At 51.0% G+C, this 20,738-nt stretch overlaps 7 protein-coding genes across 7 annotated transcripts; 2 read left to right on the top strand and 5 right to left on the bottom strand.

The window, feature by feature from the left end:
- Positions 1-50: 50 nt before the first annotated feature.
- VFPPC_08005 (Sec7 domain-containing protein) lies at positions 51-5,168 on the top strand (the record flags this gene model as incomplete). Its single annotated transcript, XM_018286779.1, has 2 exons — positions 51-3,117; positions 3,184-5,168. 2 exons carry the CDS (start codon positions 51-53, stop codon positions 5,166-5,168), a joined length of 5,052 nt encoding a protein of 1,683 aa, XP_018143544.1.
- A 372-nt stretch (positions 5,169-5,540) lies between these two features.
- Positions 5,541-6,312, bottom strand: VFPPC_08004 (hypothetical protein; the record flags this gene model as incomplete). Its single annotated transcript, XM_018286778.1, has 2 exons — positions 5,541-5,856; positions 5,930-6,312. The coding sequence occupies 2 exons, from the start codon at positions 6,310-6,312 to the stop codon at positions 5,541-5,543; spliced, it is 699 nt and encodes a 232-aa protein (XP_018143543.1).
- Positions 6,313-7,359: 1,047 nt separating this feature from the next.
- Positions 7,360-8,519, bottom strand: VFPPC_08002 (glycoside hydrolase family 16 protein; the record flags this gene model as incomplete). Its single annotated transcript, XM_018286777.1, has 3 exons — positions 7,360-8,007; positions 8,058-8,362; positions 8,426-8,519. 3 exons carry the CDS (start codon positions 8,517-8,519, stop codon positions 7,360-7,362), a joined length of 1,047 nt encoding a protein of 348 aa, XP_018143542.1.
- A 601-nt stretch (positions 8,520-9,120) lies between these two features.
- VFPPC_16033 (hypothetical protein) lies at positions 9,121-9,933 on the bottom strand (the record flags this gene model as incomplete). Its single annotated transcript, XM_018293786.1, has 4 exons — positions 9,121-9,372; positions 9,424-9,580; positions 9,641-9,774; positions 9,862-9,933. 4 exons carry the CDS (start codon positions 9,931-9,933, stop codon positions 9,121-9,123), a joined length of 615 nt encoding a protein of 204 aa, XP_018143541.1.
- Positions 9,934-11,743: 1,810 nt separating this feature from the next.
- Positions 11,744-13,759, bottom strand: VFPPC_14336 (ankyrin repeat-containing protein; the record flags this gene model as incomplete). The annotated part of the gene is made up of 1 exon (XM_018292105.1): positions 11,744-13,759. The coding sequence occupies one exon, from the start codon at positions 13,757-13,759 to the stop codon at positions 11,744-11,746; it is 2,016 nt and encodes a 671-aa protein (XP_018143540.1).
- A 1,644-nt stretch (positions 13,760-15,403) lies between these two features.
- On the bottom strand, positions 15,404-15,634 carry VFPPC_17858 (hypothetical protein; the record flags this gene model as incomplete). Its single annotated transcript, XM_018286776.2, has 1 exon — positions 15,404-15,634. One exon carries the CDS (start codon positions 15,632-15,634, stop codon positions 15,404-15,406), a length of 231 nt encoding a protein of 76 aa, XP_018143539.2.
- Positions 15,635-16,665: 1,031 nt separating this feature from the next.
- VFPPC_07999 (ubiquitin hydrolase) lies at positions 16,666-20,730 on the top strand (the record flags this gene model as incomplete). The annotated part of the gene is made up of 4 exons (XM_018286775.1): positions 16,666-16,807; positions 16,878-18,361; positions 18,434-18,809; positions 18,869-20,730. The coding sequence occupies 4 exons, from the start codon at positions 16,666-16,668 to the stop codon at positions 20,728-20,730; spliced, it is 3,864 nt and encodes a 1,287-aa protein (XP_018143538.1).
- Positions 20,731-20,738: the final 8 nt, after the last annotated feature.

Genomic DNA, 20,738 nt, shown 5'->3' with positions numbered 1-20,738 from the left:
CAAGTCCTGTCTGGCCTGGTCTGGCTCGATGTTAGCTTCCAGTCCCCACAATGCTGCTCTCAACTTTCAATTCGTCTTCACATCGTTCCAAGACAACATATCTCGGCCACGACCCGTCCCTTGCTTCTGGATCACAATCATCGCCCACGGCTGTCACTTTGCACACGCCGCCGTCTGCTGGGAAAGGCAAAAGTAAGGCACAAGGCAAACCTAGGGTCTTGTCCACAGTGCTGGAAGCTCCGACGCCAGTGGCCAATTCGCCAGAGCCTGGGGCAGTTCCATCCCGTGCTCGTGTTCCTGTGCGGGTTCCTGTGCCTGTACCTGTGCCTCTGCCTGTGCCACCGCGAGTGTCCAGCGCTCCTGAGAAGCGGCAAACTCGTGCAGCATCCACAAAACCAGGGACCACCACCATCAGCACAACCCGCACCACCACCACCACCAACAAGAAATTGGACCACTCTCACCGTCGCCAGAGCAAGGGACACCAGAATACTGCACCGAAAGGAGGAGTCGCTTCTTCACCGTCGACTCCATCACAGCTCGGTGTTGGCATTGCCTCCAGCAAGTCTGCCGCCGCGGTTACTTCCGCCGCGCTCCCTGAGCCTGCACCAGAGCCTGCGCCTCTGCATCTGCCTGTCCCAGTTTCTCTCCCCGTGCCTGCGTCTAATTGTACATTGGCGTCTGCATCGTCCCGTCGCTGCTGTCTAGGTCTCGCTTCCCATGATTCCTTTTTAGACAAACCCACCGCTACCGTGGATGCCAGTATGGCTGACAATCGCACTGCTCGCACCCCCCCACGGGACTCCCATGATCTCTCCCTGTCGCCACGAGACATCACCCGCGACTCTCTCGTCGTGAATATGCTCCTGTCTCTGGATCAGATGTCCTTCGGCCAATCCGACACGGACGGTCCTTTGGGGTTTGGGGGCGGCAGAGGGCACAATACCAACTACGACGAAGAATATTCCTCGAGACCGTGGACCAACGATTCGAACACCAGTTCGCAAGGACGATACGATACCGGAAAACATCGCCATTGGCACCAATCGTCCTACAGCTCCGACATGGACAGTGTTGCCGTCGAGGAGCCTGCCAAGCACTCGACTGCTGCCCATTATCCCCCCTCGCGAGGGCGCCGCAGCAATAGCAGTTCCAACAATTTTCAGGGCCAATTCCCGCGCCTAAACAGCATGCGAGAAACGTCCTACAAAGCTCAGCCTGGCACGCCGCCGAGGAGCAGTCATACCCGTGGCGGGAGACAAAGCAATAAGAGTAGCAGCAGTGCGAGCATTGATATGGGATACCCTCACGGCATGATGAGCCACCGATTGGCACAGAGAACCGGACGATCTGCTAGTTTCGATTACGGGCCTCAATCGCAGTCACAGCTCAAACAGCTTTCCTTGTCCTCCCCTTTCCAGGTCAACTTCCCCGATGCCTTCTCCCACGACGACGACGACGCCGCTCCAACACCGACCGTACCCGGTGGACCTCGCCGTGATGCCTCTAGCCGTCATATCCCACCACCGCCGCCGCAACCTGTCGAACCTCGCACATTGGAACGCAAGCGTAGCACGAGTCGATCCCTCAAAAGCTCTTCTGGCAGAAGTAGGCGAGGCACTGCCCACCAAGGTGCGGCCGCCGCACAGGCACCACCGCCAATGCCTACACAGGAGTTGGAGTCTGCTCCTGCTCCAAGCGTGGGGTACGGCAAATCCAAGGAATCTGATGCACCTGTCCACGCAACCTCGCAACCGAAAGAGCGACCCGGATTCTTCAGACGCGTTTTCGGTTCGTCAAAGTCGACTGCCCCTTCAAACGGCAATCTATCTGGAGCTCAAACAAGCTCCTCTCGCTTGCCGGCCTCCCCTGAACGTTCGACCCATCAGCAAAAGCCCACTACCCCTTCCAAGCCGACGTCTGCTCCGCCTTCGAGGGACACAACATCGTCACATTCTCATCACCAGCCCACATTGCAAAAGAAGTCTTCCTCCTTCTTTCGCCGCCGCAAGAAGTCATTTGCTGACGAGGCTCCGCCTGTCCCAAGCACTGAGCACATACCGCCGGTGCCTGTATTGGACTCCACGACTCTGCGAACCGCCAAAGATGATCCATCTGCACTGAACAAGGACAGTCCAGCGAGCAGCTTACGCCAAGTTATGAACCCATACCTCCGAGAGAGTGTTACTGGGCTTGGCTTGACAGGGGTGGCGGTCTCGACGCCGTTATCAGATATTACCAATACACCCGGCTCAAAATCGGATGGCAATGCTGAGCCAAGACATGAAGAGTACAAGAGGGAGTTCTCGCCGGATTATGAGCCCAGCCCGAACGCTCGCATCAGAAGAGTCAGCTCTGGTTCAGACGGCGAACGATTTGAAAGCACCCCCTCACGACCCAAGTCGAAGCACCCTCAAAAGACCTTGCAGAACAGCAATTCTTTTCTGGATCTGGATGCAGGCAGCGATAACGATGAGGATGGCCACAAGCACAAGAAATCGGCTGAAGCTTCTTCTCCGCTGGCAGCGAGAGCAAAGGATACAGTAGACCGAGATGCTACGATTCGGGCAAAGAAGAAGCCAGTCTTAGACGTGGACGAGGGAAGCAAGCCTCCAGCGCAGACAGTTCTGAACCTGCCCGCAGATGGTGGTAGATCCACTAGTCTTGCATCAGGGTCAACTGAAACTGGATACAGAACTGCTCCAAGCGCTCCGCCTAGTGTGCTTGTCCAGGACAGTGGCGAGGCCAGTCCCAAAGTATTTGGTGCCTTGGAATCTATCAAGACGTGCAAGCCCCTTGACGAGCCCGAATTTGTCATTGGCGAACCTACAGAGGACGACCGACAAAAGGCTCAAAGGATATTCGACGGAGGAGAAGAGTTCATACAAAAGGATAGGGCGGCTGCGTGGATGGGCGAACAAGGGCCTGTTCGGCAGCGTACGCTCCAAGCTTACATGGAGTTGTACGACTTCACTGGTCTGAGCATTCTGGCTGCCCTGCGTCAAATCTGCGGTCGACTGGTCCTTCGAGCCGAAACTCAACAAGTAGACCGAATTTTGGTTGCATTTTCAAAACGTTGGTGTAATTGCAACCCTAACCATGGATTCAAGGCAACAGGTATGGGGGATATATGCCATGACACATCATGCTCTTCTACAGAAACATTGCTAACGGGTTTTCCAGATGTCATTCACATGATTTGCTACTCCATTATGCTGCTGAACACTGACCTCCATCTTGCGGATATTGAGTCAAAGATGACTCGAAGCCAGTTTATCAAGAACACAATGACTACAATCACACAGGCTGTTACCGAGTCGGCTCCTGAGGCTTTCGTCAGACCCACTATCCTTCCCGACAAGAACTCGATGCTGTCTTCTGAACCAACACGCCCAATGACAGAGCCTGGTCGTAGCAATAGGCACTCCTTCCGCCCAACCCCTCGAACTGAAGGAAGCTCCAGTGATGTTGATGATTGTGGCCCGCTGGTCACGTCGGCCTACATTGGGCCAAGGAGAGGCTGGGAGGAGCAGATCGAGATTGTTTTAAAATCGATTTACGCCTCGATTCGAGACCAAAGATTGCCTCTGTTCGGGGCGGAGCAAGAAAAGCATCTAAACACCGCCCCATCTCAAAGCAGCTTGTCGGTAATGGGAATGTTGAAGAGAAGCCCCAGCGTTCTGAGCAAAGCACCATCCGAGATCATTTCCACCCGTGGACGCGTTGCCGAAAACAGCCGGAACAACACCTCTCGGTGGACATCGAAAAGCCGATCGCGCCCTGGCTTGGGCCGTACAGGATTTTCATCAAGTCGCACCAGCTTTGATGATGGCAACTCAATGTGGAGTCCAGCAATGTCTTCGGCAACATGGAGCAAGCACTCCTTGGGAAGGACCCAAGGGTCCATGTCGCAGGACTCATTCGCCTCCTCGATGCCACGAGGTGACTATCAGCAGTCAATTGGATTTGCCAATGCACTAAGTCAGGCTATCATTCGGGATGAAGACCCCAATGGACACGAAACTGCTCCGTCCATATTGAGTGCTGACCTCGCTGCTACGCAGTTCTTAGAGGATGAATCACTGGAGCTGGCCGGCCCGCCGTGGGTCAAGGAAGGAATGGTCATGCACAAACACCACTTGGACGGCTACGGGAAACGGGCCAAGGACCGAAACTGGACCGAAGTCTTTGCCGTGGTTCAAAAAGGACAAATTAGCCTCTTCTCGTTCAACGCGAGCAAATCAATGCGCCAAAAGAGCCGGTCACGGAATGGAGGCAAACCTAACGGACCTGTTGGAGGCGGCAACTGGCAGGACAATGCAGTTAACCTCGGGACATTCAACTTGCGGTTGACTTTGGCATCAGCTTTGCCATCGCCAGGCTACTCCCGGTCCCGGCCACACGTCTGGGCTTTGAGTTTGCCGACAGGGGCCGTCCATCTATTCCATGTTGGCACACCAGAAATCATTAGAGAGTTTGTCAATACGGCAAACTACTGGAGCGCACGCCTTAGCACCCATCCTCTAGTTGGTGGTATAAGTAACATTGAGTACGGATGGAGTGACGCCATTGTTAATAATGCGTTGGTAAGCGCCATCAATGAGTCTGCGACTTCTGGCACCGGTGGTGGACGAACATCCCGTCCTGGCAGCAGCGCTGCACATGGACGCAAATCAAGCACCGCCAGTGGTAGTTTCCGTGCCTCGAGTTTTGACCAAATGGCTGCTCCTTTTACTAACAACAGTGGACGCGGCAAACTCCCCGGAGATCGTATTCACATTGCCGATTGGGCGCCTCCAACACAGAGCATGCGTCCTAGCAACGCTACAGAGTCGGAGCAGCTTGAAACCCTTACTGCATACGTCAAGAGCATTGGACAGGAACTGGAGGCTCATAATCAGCTTCGCAGCCCAATGTTACTGGCTTTTACACCGCGGGGACATAATGCGGGCAAGGCCATGGCCAACTGGGAGCGCAAGAGCGCGTACTTGCTGCGAGAGATTGTCAAATTCCGAACATATGTGGACTGCCTGCAGCAAGCAGACGCAAGAAAGCGAGAAATCTACAGTGAGAGAGATCTAGCTCAGAAAGCCGCACGAGGTGACCTGAGCGATGGAGATATGGATGTGAGCGCGGATGAGGAAGGGGACGAGACATTGCGACCTTGAGTCACTTTAATATTTTGCTGGATGGACATATTTTCCATCATTTCTTCTTCTTCTTTGTTTTATGACGATGATACCCTTACCCTTCACTATCATCTGTGCAGCATGCGGTCTGGAGATTATTCAGGCAACGAAACTGCATTTATTGTACCATAATTTGGCATGACGGGGAACAGGCAGAAGTGCTGACAGTGACCCACGGGAATGGTTTCAAATGCTTTATGAGTCAAGAATGTAATGTTTTATGGTTGAACCAGGGTCGAGATTATCGAAATGCTATGGCTGTACAAAACTAATTTTGCCTGATTGGATAAGTGTATTATAGCAAATACCCATTTGTTCCCGCGTTTGCCTTGTCCCTTCTTGAAAGCCCATTTATAAAATTTGCAGAGCGAGACTAAGAAGAAGAGAAATGAAGCTAACTTGGCCCATGTCAGTGGGCGACAGCTGACCTGCCGAGCCAGATGACGTCGATGCCGGGGCAGCTGAAGTGGACGAAGCAGCAGTAGTGGGAGCAGGAGTTGTCACGTCAGTAGTTGCTATGGTTGGGCCGCTATCAGTTGTCGATGTCGATGTCGAATCCGTGTCCGAAGCCGTCGTAGTGGGTGAAGCAGTCGTAGAGGCGGTAGTTGCATCACCACTGGATCCCGTGGTGGTTGACGAAGCTGCTGAAGTTGGTTTCGTTGTTGGCCTGTTCACAGCCACATCATCAGCTTGACCAACCTCACAATGCAAAGAAATTACCAAGAAACAATGTAACTCACGTCACGAAAGCGGTACAAAACTGATCTGCCAGCTTCAGCAACAACGGGTCCTCCTGGCTCTTGTCCACGCAAACCTCCTCCTCCTCATCCTTCTTCCACGCGAAGCAGTGCGAGCCATAAGCACCCAGGATGGAGTCCTTGTTCTGGTCGCATTCCGTGGTTTTGTCACCGACGCATGATTTTAGGTTCGTCCAGGCTTTGCCGCTGACGGAGCAGAAGCAGTTGTTGAACTGGGTGCTTTCGACGGGGCCCTTGCAGACGGATTCGATGGTTGCGAGGCATTTCTGGCAGGGGGTGCTGCCGATTTCGCGGAAGACGCGGTTTGCTGCTTGGGTGGAGGGGAGGATGGTGAGTGTGAGTGTGAGGAGGGTCAGGATGTGCATTTTGGATTGTTGGTTGGTTGGTGTGGTTTGATGAGTGTTAGGGAGGGAGGTTTATATGGATGGGAAACCGGACTTTAGGTTTAATCAGTTTGTTTGAATGTTCAAGAGGCGAGCTGTCGAGTTGTGTTCAGGATATATGGACAGGAAACTACGGTTTAGAAACACTGACGGTGACGTTGGTAGTCTTCCAAACAAGGTAACTTGTAAGCTCCTAACCTCAACGAGACAACCTAAGCGAGCCACGACGTATAAACCGGTTCTTATTTCCGGGCTGTGCAAGATTCGTCGTCAACGAGATCGCTTGGGGGGCGCTAGAATTCCGCATTTTAGATTGATTTAGCGACGTGTGGCTGCTTGGTCTGGTAGGAAGCCGATTCGGCGATGCGGGTTGACGGTTTGGGGATGGCGGCTGTCGCTTGCGTGCGGCTGAGTGGGCGTTTTTTGGTGGTTAGGCGGATTGCGAGGGAGCCGGTGCGGAATGGAATGGGGAGATGAGGCTGCAGTTTCTTAGAAGAGTTGTGATGGGTTGATGAGTTTGTGAAGTGGTTGGGTTGGATGGAGTTGGAAGTGAGGCGGGAGGTTTACTTGCGGTGGAAGTGGTTGACGGTGACTTAGATGTCGGGTATGAGCTACGTGAGATGGTCATTTGAGCCAAATTACAAGTCGGTAGATGGGACTTAGTGACACGGCTACTCGAAAAGGTAAAATTCCGGGCTACGTACTAGAATAGAAATTGACTACTTTATGCAGGGCGCAAAACGGCTGTTTACCTACCCAATGGATTTACATCATCTTCCATTGCGAGTTGCTCACGGTTGGTATAAATACGAGCGAGTTTCGGTACATAATAGTTAGCAGTAATATCGGACTCTTGCTTAAGGGTTGCGGATTGGGCGGAAGCCTCAGTGTACACTATCGGATGCAAGGGTGAAAGTGTACTACAATACTATCAATGATTAGAATTAATACTCAAACTACTTAATGCCCGTTATACGTTGGCGATATAAACCCATTACATCCTTCACACAACACCCCTAAGCATCTCACCTACAGAATCAAAATCCACCCCAAACCCAACACAGCAGCCATAGTCGAAGAAACCGTCATGGACAAACACGAACCGCCTTCATCATCACCTCCCCCAGACTCCTCTGGACCTTCACCATCAGTCTTTGTCGCCGTAGCATCGCCACTCTCCACGGGACTAGGCGTAGGTAACTCAGCTCCCGGCCGGTTCTTACACCCAGCTATCCTAATCTTCTGCCATCCCTCCGTCCTCTCATCATACTGGTACTCGACATACCCGTCCGTCTGGTTACAAAAGCCCATGTAGTCCTCAACCTCGACACTCTTAAAGTATCCCCGGTACGGACCGGACCCCCAGTCAGGCACGCCGCCAGCCCATTCAATCTCGCCGTGGTCGCTGTCGTTGCTGACGGACCACACACCCAGTTTCACCTGCATAGGGGTCTGGGGCCATTTGCCCGGTGGAATCTCGCCGACGTACCATATCTTGCGGATGGTGTCGTTGATGGAGAAGCTGAGGAACTGGTCTGTCCATTCGAGGGAGTATTTTTGAAACGCGGCAAAGGACGAGGTGCTTAGCTCGTAGGTGTCGTTGTAGGTGTTGAAGAGGGCCTGGCCGTCGTAGAAGTAGTTTGTTTGCGCTTGATTGTCGTATGCGCCGAGAAGTTCCTGTGTCTGTTAACGAACTGTAAAGAGGTGGATAAATGAGGGAAATATACCCAGTCTATTTCATCGCCCGAGTCGGATTTCAACACCACGGCTGTTATGAGACCTTTACCCTTGGCGGCTTGTAGCGTGACACTGACTTTACCGAAGAGGAGGTATTTGTTGCTGACGAGAGTTGGGGCATCGCCTGGCTTCCACATTCCCATGGCGGCTCCGTTGCCGCCAGTCTGGAAATCTAGCTTTCTCTTGTCATTGGATGTTGCTTTGTCGACGCTCCAGAAATCATGGAGGTTGTCCCAGTTGGATGTGGTGAAGTCATATGAGGCTTTGCCAGCAAATGCCGGATCAGGAGGGCAGTCTATACCAAAAGGTCAGTTTGATGTTCGTGGTGAAGTGATAGTTTGTGGCAGAGAACCATTACGCATGTCTTTTCGCAGGGGATCGCAGTTGGCTAGGTCTTTTAGACTAGCGGCCACGAGGGTAGCCAGCCATACCGTCCAATATGGGTGAAGCATTTCAAATGGATCTCAGAAGTAAAAGGTAAATAGTCACCGTAGAAGTGGTAGGAGTAAGTTGTCACGTAGATGGTAGAATGAGAGATGTGCACTTGTTGCATTTAACTTGTGGCAAGTCTCGGCATCCACCAAACGGGACTGCGAGAAATGGTGCTTCTCCCATGTTGAATACAAATGGTAACGGTGAGACTATGATGTATTGTACTTCCTACGATGTCGGCCGCATAGGAAAAAGGAAATTAGGATTCGTCGGTGAGCGACGAGATCTGACCATTTTGTAACATGGTGCTATCGCGTTCCCGCCGTTTGAAGATGATGTCCAGACGAATGATCCAATCACCGAGGATGGGATGTCCATTCGCGGATGTCCATGTTACGCAGGAGTTCTCAACGGGAGGGTATGAAACAGCAAACATGTCGATTCGCAGTCACACCTTGCACTACATTTGTGGCATTTCCTATCTCGACGGTCAAGACGTTTCAAGGAAGAAACATGTGCAACCAGAATTCTAGTTTCAATCTGTATACCTAGCAGTCATAATATAACCATGAAGTAAAGTATATACATACAACCACAAATTTTGCTTTACTCTTCTCAAATTTAGCAAGTATCAAGCATCCCCGACAAGGCACCCTTCTCAGCATCCGTAATAGTCAACTTGTAGAAGCTCTTGACCTGCACCCAGCTCTTGGCGTAGGTGCACCAAAACGTCTTCAGGGGAGGCTTCCACTCGTCGGGGCTGTCGTCACTCTTGCCGCGGTTGGCGTGGGCAGAGACGGCCCAGAGCTGAGGACGGGTGATGTCGTTGGCGAGAGCTTTGCGCTGGTCGGTGGTCCATTGTGACGCGCCGGACTGAGATGAGAGTTAGACAGATTTTGTCACTGGGGTGGAATGTAGTCTTACGATCCAGGCGTTCTTGAGTGGAACCATGTGGTCAATGTCGAGATCGTGGGCTTGGGTGAATTTGACGCCGTCATACGGAGATACCCAGTTGCCCGACTCAGCGACACAGGCGGTGTTGGTCTTGACATTCGTTCCGTCTCGCTTAATGACAAACTCGCTAGGGATTGTTAGCATACTGAACATTGAATTAGGGTCGGGATATTGTGCTGCAACTTACCGAGCATTGCAGGTTCCCTGGATAGTCTCCCAGGTGGGAAACTTCTCACGGCTGTAGCCATCGCCGCTCAAGGGAGTGGCAACCTTGAGACCAGCAAGAAGAGTCTTGGCCGTCGAAGGGCTCGGGATGCCGGGCTAGCAAGAAAGTCAATATTCGTTACACCATGGCCAGCGTGGCAGAGGATTCAATGGTCGCAGAGAGTGAAGGTGAAATGGACTTACGGGTTCGGGCACAGGCACACCGAGGACAACCACCGCAGCAGACACGACGAGAGTGGCCGAAGAGAACTTCATGTTGGGCAACGAGCAAACTTGCCAGAAGCACTAGAGCAGACGGAATGTCCCCAGGAAAGAAAAAGGAACGAAGGGATGCGAACCCACGACAGTTTATACTTTGTCTGCCTTTTGAAACAAAAGGCCAGCCGAGCTGAATCCATCCTATGTGATCCGTCTCGCGGGTTCGGCCGTGCTTACAATCCCACCACGAGAGACAGATCCTCTCGCAATCCTACCAAAGCTGGACACTCTTTGCAGTCAATTCTTCCCAAAGCCGCATCTGTGCCCCCAATCCAAGCCAAGCCAGTCGTGCGACAAGATCGGCGCCAACTCACAGATTGGCGACCGAGGGTAACACCACGCAGCAAACCATTGGGCATGAAGGACGAGGCATTTCGCATTTCTGCATCTCTGCATCCAAAGGAGATGCCAAACTTTGGCTGGTCCACACACCTTTCGGCAGTGACCATGTAAGCGCAGCGTTGCTGTCCCTGGCTGACCCTGATGCATCTCCAGGAACCAGTAGCATGTGCAGACAACACCACACTGCGCCCTGTCCCCGGAGAGAAGGCCAATCCGCATCATTTGAACCAGACACCTTTGATAGTTCAGGTCTTGCAGATCGTCGCGCGGGGAGCGAATCACACATTCGAACCTGCCTGATGCGGAAACAGGATGGCGCACTTGTGGAGAAAACACGGTCGGATTATGGAACCACCCTTGTTTCTAAAAATGAAGATGAAGGGCCAGTGTATCCTACTGGCTGGAGATTCGGAATGTACATCTCTAACAGGAATTTGCTTATGGTTGTGGTGTTGCGAATGATGGATTGGGCATGGGTAAGTTGATTCTGGAAAACTCCCTGCTGCATCCGACGCACATTGCATCTCATCATATGACATGGCAGGGGTTGCGGCCAGAGCAAAAGGTCTGGTAGATCATGTTTTGCCAGCATAAGCGAGATAGTCGAAATGAAGGAAGGGTGTTGTGACTGAAGGAACTGCTGATCGTTGTGAAGCCTATTTTGATGGTCTTTAGCGACTGAAGTGTCGGGGAGTTCCGATAATTGGCAGATGGTACGATCTGTGTTTGTCTGTGTTTGAGATTAGGGGAGGTTGTATTGTGTGTGTCCGAGACCAAAACATCACCGAGTTGAATGGTGAACTCAATAGCTCGTGCTGTCTATGTAATACAGTTGGGTTCCGAGACGACTTACATCTCACGCTAATTAAAATCCGATTACCAGCCAACTCAGCTTGATTGGAATAGTATATCACACTTGTCACTTATACGCACATCAATTATAAAAAAAACCCGTGAATATCTCTGGTCTAGCCTATACTGAATATATCAGTCGGAATCGTCCCGAGACATGTGTCCATGCGCAAGAGCGAGGTGCTCGAAGAGCCTTGGCCCTTTCCCTCCTTTGATGCGACTGAGTTATTGTAGCTCATCGACAAGTCAGCTCCTGTATTATGCACAATCTATTCAGCTAGGATATGATTTTGTTATTGTGCCTTCGCTGGTGCCGGTAAAGATATAATCCCCCATTTTTTCGGTGCCCTCAGTATACTTGCTCATTTACAGATGTGGGCGTTTTCTTGTTGGTGTTGGTGATATGTATGTTCATGCTGTCAGTATTAGTGTTGGTGTTGTTCTTGTTTATGCTCTTTTTGTTTTGCGCTTTTCTTCCGCGTTCTTAGAATACAACCCTCCCTATGATTCTTTGTGTCTTGTGCGCCTCTGCCGACTCATATGCCGCCGACGCCCTCAAATCAATGTGTCTCATCGCCTCCCCCATCTGCCTCAGTCGTATAGTCCTCGTCGTTCAATCTCGATGTGAATCTTTGGTCTCTTGAAAATACGCTTCAAGAAGCGTAGCACGTAATTTCTGTTGTTTCTCAATCCCAAACTCGTCAAACAACTCCAGAGCTAGTATCCCAGCATTATCTCGAATCAAAGTCGAAGTGCCCTTTTCGATGAGAGAATGGGCAATTTGCACCGCCTTATTTGGCATAATGAACTGGCTCCGCTCACAGGGAGGCTCGTGAACCGCTCGCACCAGAGTATGGAGCAGGCTTCCACCATGGGCGTTGACGTCGAGGCAATTGGGGTTGAATTGTATGTCCATGATTGCAGGCCAGAATCGTTGAGCCTGGCACTCAATCACTCCGTGAATGAGGGAATCTCCTTTGGAAGGCATCAGACCATCGGCGTGCATGGCGTGGAGGAGCTTTTCATCTCGCTTCACGATGGCGTGTTCCCAGGCCAAGTCTATTCCTGGCTGATCAATGTGTTGCTTGTGCTGCATTATATTGTAGATCTTGGACTTGTTCAGCATGTCGCCTTTGTACCATGTTCGAAAGACGGCTGGAACTTCATTTGGTAGGAGCCTTGCCCCAGATTCCAGGATGATCTTATGATATGACATGAGTGACTTCGATCCCGTCGGTCCAGTGATGGCCATGATTGAATCAAACATGATGGATACTCCTCTTAGAAGACCTGGAGCGGCGTTCAGGTTTCCTCCTCTGGAAATTAGGTACTCTAGTATCTCCTCCATTTTCGTGGAACCCCTTCTTGCCACAATTTGGGCGCAAAAGTCTTGTAGAAGCGTGTCCCTATTTCCACGTCTCCAATCGATATCTGCTCCTCCAATGTCCACAAGAATCTCGATGACTCTCTTGGCAGTTTTCGGCACAATAGAGGTTTGGAACTCGAACTCTCTCAACGCGTACGCCAGTGGCGCGGCCGCAGCGTTTGGCGCCGGGTTGATAAGCGCACCCGCGTGCAATAATTTCGGGATCCATTCTATAATGGCCTTTCGTTTTGCAGGCTTCATGTTGTCATTTATTTCAAATGCCTTCCTGATTGCTGTGAGCATTGGCGTCTCTATCGCCTGGTTTGGAAGATCGGGCATTATGCCCTCGCCCCGACTGAGAATTATGTCGAATGCTGAGCCATTTCCCAAATTCACCGCCAGGTGCAATGCCGTGCCCCAGTACGGCATTCGAGCATTGATCACGTTGGTGCTGTTGGAACGTTGAAACAGTCTGAACCATCCGGGGATGATGTCGGCTTCGGCGGCGGCAAGGAGATGATACACCGTGATGGCTTCCTCAAGAGGGTGTTCCACGTCTGCCCGATATTCTTCTTCGTCCAGCGCGACGACGCAGGATGCTCCCGCCCGAAGAAACAACTTAGCTGTGGCTTTGTCCTTCAGAATGATTGCTATAGTGAGAGCTGAAAATCCCCAGCGTCTGGGAACTTTTGAGAACCATTTATACTGGCACTTCATGGTGCGGTTCAGTCCAGGTATGTCAAGCTTTTTGAACCAATCGACTCCAGAGCACCAAACGCCGGGCTTCGCGCCCAATCTGAATAGTTCTTCAATAAGTTTGTGCCTTGCATAGGCTGCTGCGTAGTGTAACGCCGTCGCATGCCCGTTCTGTTCGTGGACGGCATTCACATTTCCCTTGAAGCTGACAGACTTTCTCAATATCTTCAAGGCAATGTCCATGTCTTTTGCTGCACAGTCGGTGACAGCCCATCGTATCGCGGTCGAGTTTCCATGTTTGGCGTCGAGCCTGTACAGTGCAGGTGTTGCAACAGCGTTCCAAAGGGAGTTGCATCTGGCCAGATTGTGAAGCGAGCCCTCAGGCATGAAACTGACAAGAATGTGCTTAATTTCATTTGGCAAATTGCTAAGGTATGCCTTGTATCGTGCCGGGGTCTCGTACTGTCCCGGTGTCACGTCCAGTTTTGTTTGCGTGTTCATCTTTCTCCTCTTCGCTGGCGGCCGAGCAGCCAGACGATTCCTAGATGATTTGGCTGTGCAAGGCATAGTCGCGGACGCAGCAGGTGGTAATAAGTATAGATGAGGAAGATGAAAACGAGTATGCAATTGCGAAATGCCGTAAATGAAGGAAGAGAATGAAACAAGAATGACGCTAGACCATGAGGTGAAGCTTAGTGGGCAGAAGTTGCAAGAATGAGCTTGTGCAGGGTGCTGTTGAAGATGAACTTGCGATTGCAAAATTCTATAACCTCAAGGAAATTATGAAACGAAGAATGCCAATAGACAATGAAATGAAGTTTAGTGGGCAGAAGTTGCCAGAGTGTGATTGTGCAAGGTGCAGTTGACGATGAACAGGTAAGTTAGCTGACTGAATTCGGCCCAGAGTTGGAGAGTGCGTTTCTGAGACCAAATGTAGCTGATAATTGGTTAAGATTATGAGTAGGTAGATGAGAAGACAACATTGGAACGTCTGGTGTGCCCGGGGAGGGAGTTGTTTATATGATGAGATACAGCCTTGCAAGTTGTCACCTGACGCACCCGCGGCCAGGAAAACTAATTTTGTGAACGGAGATACTAACGGCTACCGTATGCAGTTGGCAGACCTTGGCCGTGTAGGGTTTGGTCGGGGAGGTTTCGGTTGAAGGCAAATGAGGCAGTGTTGGTAGCTATCTTCAGGGCAGCTAGGCCAAACAAGAAGCGGACTGTTGCACCTTAAGGATAGGTTCCTCGGCTATAGAACAGCTGTATTGGTTAGAAAACGATAAAAATTCAAATATCGGCATATTTAGTACTTGACGATACGTTGTCGTTCTCTAGTTATCGCGGGCGTGTTGCCCTGGGTTCTCGCAGGAGCCGTGTTGCAACTCAGTCAGGTAACGCAACTCGAAAGGCATTTCCATTACTACCCACGCGCGTGTCGAGTTTCGTTGACGCACAAGCCTTTAACATCTGACCAGCACGTTTAGCATGAAAACTAACAGAATCACTCGTTGCAATGAATATACCGAACCAAGCATCCTTTAACCTCACAGGCCGATCGTGGGCATGGACAGCGGACATGGTTCAGGAACGTTATATCGCTCCCTCCACTCCACTGAGTTTATCAGCACCGTCAGATCAAGCTTCCCTGCGATAGGGTTCCATTCGGTGCACCAGGGTCAACTTTATTCGGTAAACAAACCACCCGGCCCCGGACCCGGTTTCCTTGATCTTACTTAGTAACAAAGTGGAAACTTTCCAGCACATCGCTATTTCCTAAATGACGAGGTTAAGTAGACTGTGTGGTGTCGACAGGCACCAATGTTTGATACAGGTCAAGTTCACCATGAGTATGTAGATTATTTGTTTGTTTGTATCATCAAACGTCTGGGGCTGGAGCAAATAGAAAAAGGTCCTCATTTTCAGTCCCGCGATTAGCTACCTTTCAGAAATTATGCTCTGCTAGCAGTCATTGTTGTAGCAATTGACTCTGAGTGTAATTGCGGTGGGCCGCATTCTACATAAAGTGATACCCCTCAGTCGACGAGCGGGTTTGAGGTTTTGTCGAACGATAAAACGTTAAAACGGCCGGTCGTTCCAATAGAGTTTTGTGGGAATCGTTGGGGCTGCGTTAAAACATTTCTAACATCCGCCGTTGGCAGCCCGCCAAACGTTACAACGACAAATCGGCCGCACCGAAACGCTGGAAGATTAAGATTGGTAGCTACAACAGGGTTTCTCTAGCACGGAGATTCGGCAATATTCTTTCCCACGAGCATCATTGATAGCCTTTAATGAGTTCGACGGATCGTCACAAGAGCGGTCAACAGTGGCCGACAGAGTCTCTCTGGCTTGGGTGAATCTAGGCACTGGTTTGCGAGCAAAAAACGTGCCAGCGTATCCTAGGGCCTTTTCTGATCGTAGGGGTGTGAAATATGTCATATTCGGATATCCTGGTGATTAACGTCATGTAAACTGTCTACTATGCACTATGCTATTCGTCCTACGACCTGTTAGTTTTTAATCAGCCGTAGATACAGATAGCCAGTGAGTGACTGTGAATTCAAACTCAGCACATACATCTGGAAAGTCTCCCCAGCAGTAGACATTGCTCGTCTGGCTCCATCCATCTACGGAGCACAGGGTTCAATGGAGTGAATATGGCGTAAAGACGGAGTTTGGGGTAGGCGCATCACAGAAATATCAACGGAACAGTGTGGCTTGCATTATCTCAACGAGTGTAGCGGATGTTCCTCAACAAGTCCTGTGTTGATGTGATTTGATGGATTTGAGGGGTTTGATGGCAAGTAGGAGGTTCGAGGTTGAGGTTCAAATCCAAAAACAAATGTGCACATGCATCAAATTGCATAAACTTGACAGGTGCATCCGACCACGACATGGACGAATCGGGCCATTGCACATTCAGCACAGCGCTTTGACCACCCATGACATGGCACTCCGGGGCCTATCGACCTTTGATGCCATACAACGGCCCCTCCTAAGCACCAGACAGGTCAAGCGCCAACGGCAACTGGGCTGGTCCAACCAGACAGGATGTGATTCGCCCTTTGATGGAGCTTCAATGTTCGCCCTTGTCTCAATTGATGCTTCAACTTTCTAGAAGCTGCGTCAGCCAGGTCGTCACATCGCCACAGCATTACCACCCCCAAGACCGCGCAAGCATTTACGCCTCCCCGCGTAGGCTACCCGACAGACAGACCAGTTGACAGACGAATATTTATCCCGGAGTGGTTGCCTTGCACCGGCTGCAGGATCATGCTCCAAGGCTGCTGCTTGGTCTGATTGCCTTGATGCTGCGTGGCATCCTTTGCTTCAGCCATCACAGCTCTCCCATCCGCCGGCGGGGGCAAGCGTCCATCCACCAGACCAAACTCCAGTGACAGTTTCCCATTTTAACGAGTACATCAACGATATATCACGATTCGGCACGCTTGCCGGCCCTACGTTTGAAAATGACTGGCCATTACGACCTGAGATCGCAGGGCCAAGAGCCGAGCCCGTATGCGACCTTGCCAGGCACCTCACCAGCAGGCTTCGTGCAACATAACATGACGGCCATGAAATCCAACTTGGCACCCGGCAGGGAAATTGCTGGTATGTATTAATGCCTTCCAAGAGCTCATTTCAGATAGTTGGATATCGAACTAACGCCACCTTCTTGCAGGCTGCAATCCGAGCCGATGGGTTTACGAGCTGTTGAACAACAATTTCACCGTCTGCGACCTGTTCGAGCGAGCCCGACACGCCAAGCTGCAGAGCACATATACATGGGATCATCCTCACAAGCTGGTGATGAATGGAAACCAAAGCTTCTCCACACCTTCGTCTCGGATACTGTCATCGATATGCCTCGACTGCCACTTCCACTTTGTCTTCAAGATGACCTGGGATGTAACCCACAACTATGGGCTGTGCGACCAAAACCAGTCGTCTTGGCCCCTCCGCGACAATCAATTTCCGTGGCATCACTTGGTATGGGTGGGATCTGCATCAGACCAAGACATAGCCCAAGATAATACCAAGCACTGCCCTCTGCTGGCCCGAGAGCACTTTGTATGCTCTGCTCCTCCATGCACCTTTCAGGTCACTCTGGAAGTCTCGGAACCGAGAATGCCACAGGCCTGGGTGAAGTTATTGTTGGACCGGGAGGCTATCTGCGAGCAGCTTAGGGTGGCCAAAGAGCAAGAACCAAGCCGATATGAAGGCGCAACCGACGAGTGGGCATATCAGGCCACCCTGAATTTGAACACGTATCTTAAGAACTTGCTAGAAAGCAGCCCAGAGGACGCAAGAAGCATATCAAAAAGGAATAAGCGGTTTGCCGTTCTATTCGGCCCCCGGTGCTTTGACATGTTTCGCCAGTTGGAATTCACGGAGAAAGTGGACGTCAGAGATGGCGTTGACGAAGGTTCCTTTACGCCATCACCGCCTCCCCCTGCTGGTGGGCCGACCGGCGTGACTGAAATAGGAACCTATCGATCCTACTTGGAGGATGTGCGTGCCGAAGTGCAATGTCTGATTCACAAGGCAGGCCAGGCAGCAGAAAAGCCCACAATCATCACGCCAGTCTTGCACGCGGACTTGGGCTGCCAGGAAGTGCCAAATGCTGCAACCAATGCGTTGGTCAACGTTGAGCGGTATAAACTGATCGGAGTGCTTCCTAATCAATCCCGAGAAGCTGTAGTCAACGCTTATAAACGCCAATGGGACCTGTTACCCAACCGCAGAAGGGCCTTGGTGGACGCCATTATGGGCATTGCAAACGATACTGGCGACGAATTGCTTTCAGACTATGCCATTACTCAATCCTCGGTATTCGATAACCAAGCACACATACCCGCGACTAACGATGACGACGGCCTCGTTCCTCAAGCACTCAATTTCTTAAGTCTGCAGCCGCCCAACAACTACAGCGCGGATTCTTTGATTCAAGCATTCAGACAGAAGCTTGCGCGGGACCCGGCAGATGCTACGACGGCAAGATCTATGCTGCTCCTCATTGCTCAGAACTCTAACGACGATATATACCAAGCACAGTTGTTAATGGAGGCTGATGCGAAGATGTCCCTGGAAACTAGCAGAACAATCTTAGACCTCAAGAACACAGACGCACCTTGGGAAACTGTTTATGAAGCAACGAAGAAGAAGGTAAGAATATCTTCATTTCACCCCTCCATCTCAGATCTTCAGTCGAGCTCCAGAGTACTAACAGCCACCAAGATTGAAGCAAGCAAGAGCAAAGAAGCCACACAAGTTTACCTAGACGCCTTAGAAGCAATTGCAGATCATACTTCTTCACCCGCACTCAAACAAGCCGCAATGGAACTTCGACAAGAAAATGGAATATATGGCGTCAAAGCTAAGGACGATAATGCACCAGTCAACTATGCCCTGCCGGTTGGGTTACACAATATTGGGAATACTTGCTATCTGAACAGTTTGTTGCAATATCTCTTTACAGTCAAGCCAGTTCGAGACATCGTCTTGAATTATGACGATGTCAAGCTGGCCCTTGACGACGAAAGCATTAAATCTCGACTTCTTGGCGGCAACAAGATGCAGATGGATCGTGGCGAGGCTGTCGTCGCACAGGCGTGTAGGTTGTTTGATTTGCAGGTCGTGTTTTTGTCGACTGACGAGCTAACTTGAAATTAGTTGCAAAGGAGCTATCTGAGCTCTTCCAAAATCTCAAAGCCGCAAAACAATCCGCAACTAAACCATCTCAGCGCTTAGCTAATGCTGTGTTGTTATCAACACATACTCTGCTTCATAATCCCAAACAGTCATCTGAACAGCCCATCGGGCCGCAACCTCCACCTTTGCCTGCTCGGCCATCCCCAGCGCCACCAGCTCAGGCTGCGGAGGACGTTGACATGGCTAATGTCAGTGTAACAGATGTCCCAGATGTCTCAGAGATGGCCAGCACTTCTAGTTCGAGGACACTTGTCGACCAAGAGGACGCACGTTCGGATCATTCGTATGAGAAGGTAGAAACGGTCCAAGGCTCTGGTCAACCGGCTGGTGTTACGGATGTCACAACTAGCAAGGACAATAACACGCAGGAAGCGGACAAGTCCACCGAAATTCCTACACAAGCTAAAGACACAGAAGCAGCGATCGCTGTCCCCAAGGACGCTGTGGGGGGTAGCCAAGACGTAGATATGGCAGATGCAGTTGAGCCTGAAACTGTTGATCAGAAAGTTCTGAATGCTCTTGAGCATCAGAAGCGGTCATCCGGCACTGACCAGCAAGACGTTGAAGAAGTCATGGGCAGTATCATCAATCGCCTACAAGCTGCAATCCAGCCCACATCGGTGGACCAGAAGACCGGCATCCAGCTTGAAAATATTATGGAGACTTTTTTCGTGACGACAGTCAACTACACCAAGAAGTTTGACGAAAACAAATACCAGTCGGAAATCAGCTTCGATCGTTCCATCACCGCATTTCCCGCCCCGGATGGGCCATGTTCGCTATATGACGCACTGGGCCGCAACTTTGATCAGCAGATCCTGGAGGAGAGCAAGCTCTCGAGGTACACCGCTATCAAAACTCTGCCTCCGGTGTTGCACATTCTCATTCAGCGATCGCAGTCCATGGGAAGCAAGAATGGCAACGCTGTCGTCATTCCAGAAACTCTTTACTTGGACAGATATATGGATGCTCCACACGAATCGCCAGTGTTTCGGCGGCGCGTGGAAGACTGGGCGTTGTCTGATCGTATATCTGACCTTAGGTCACAAATCGCAAAGGTTGACTCCAACCCGAATTATATATCATATCTGGAGAGGTATTCGGCGGGAACTCTAGACACAAATGAGGCGAGTGGAACAACAAACGCGGGCCAGATTAATGGCGACGCTCCAGAAATTGTTTCCGCTCCAGAAGAGAACTGGGACTTTGATGGTCCCGTGGAGGAAGATTTCCTGCTTGTGACCCCATCAACTTCAGCTAGTTCTGAGCAGCCTACAACTCACGAACCAAAGGCGTTAAATATCCGGGAAACCGATAGCACAATTCGTCAAATGATGGAAGCTGAGCTACAACAGCGAGAGCAGACTCTCAAAGAACACCAAGGGAGCCTCGATGGAACGCCATACCGTCTTCATGCCGTCATTTGCCATCGAGGACACTTGATGTCTGGTCACTATTGGGTATGGATACACGACTTTGAGGAGAGTACATGGAGATGGTACAATGATGCCGACGTCAAAGAGAACAAGAACACTGCGGAAGTTCTCGAGACCCTCAGCACTAGCGGTGAACCGTACTTCTTGTGCTATGTCCGTGACGGAGACAAGGACGACTACGTCAATGTCCCAAAACGACAGCCGCCAACACCCCCCTCAGAACCACAGGATACCCCAGCATCGGAAATGGTGACGGACAAGGACGGAGATATTGACGCCGTTGCCGAAGTGGTTGCACCCGTGATCGAAGGAATCGAGCCAGTGAATCAAGGAATTAGCCCGAAGCGTGGCAACGGAAGTGACGAGACTCAAAGGATGCAGGAGTAGGAGGTAGT

This window comes from Pochonia chlamydosporia, chromosome 4 (genome assembly GCF_001653235.2).
Source record: "Pochonia chlamydosporia 170 chromosome 4, whole genome shotgun sequence".
Taxonomy (NCBI): domain Eukaryota; kingdom Fungi; phylum Ascomycota; class Sordariomycetes; order Hypocreales; family Clavicipitaceae; genus Pochonia; species Pochonia chlamydosporia.
This window is presented reverse-complemented; position numbering and strand designations above follow the sequence as displayed.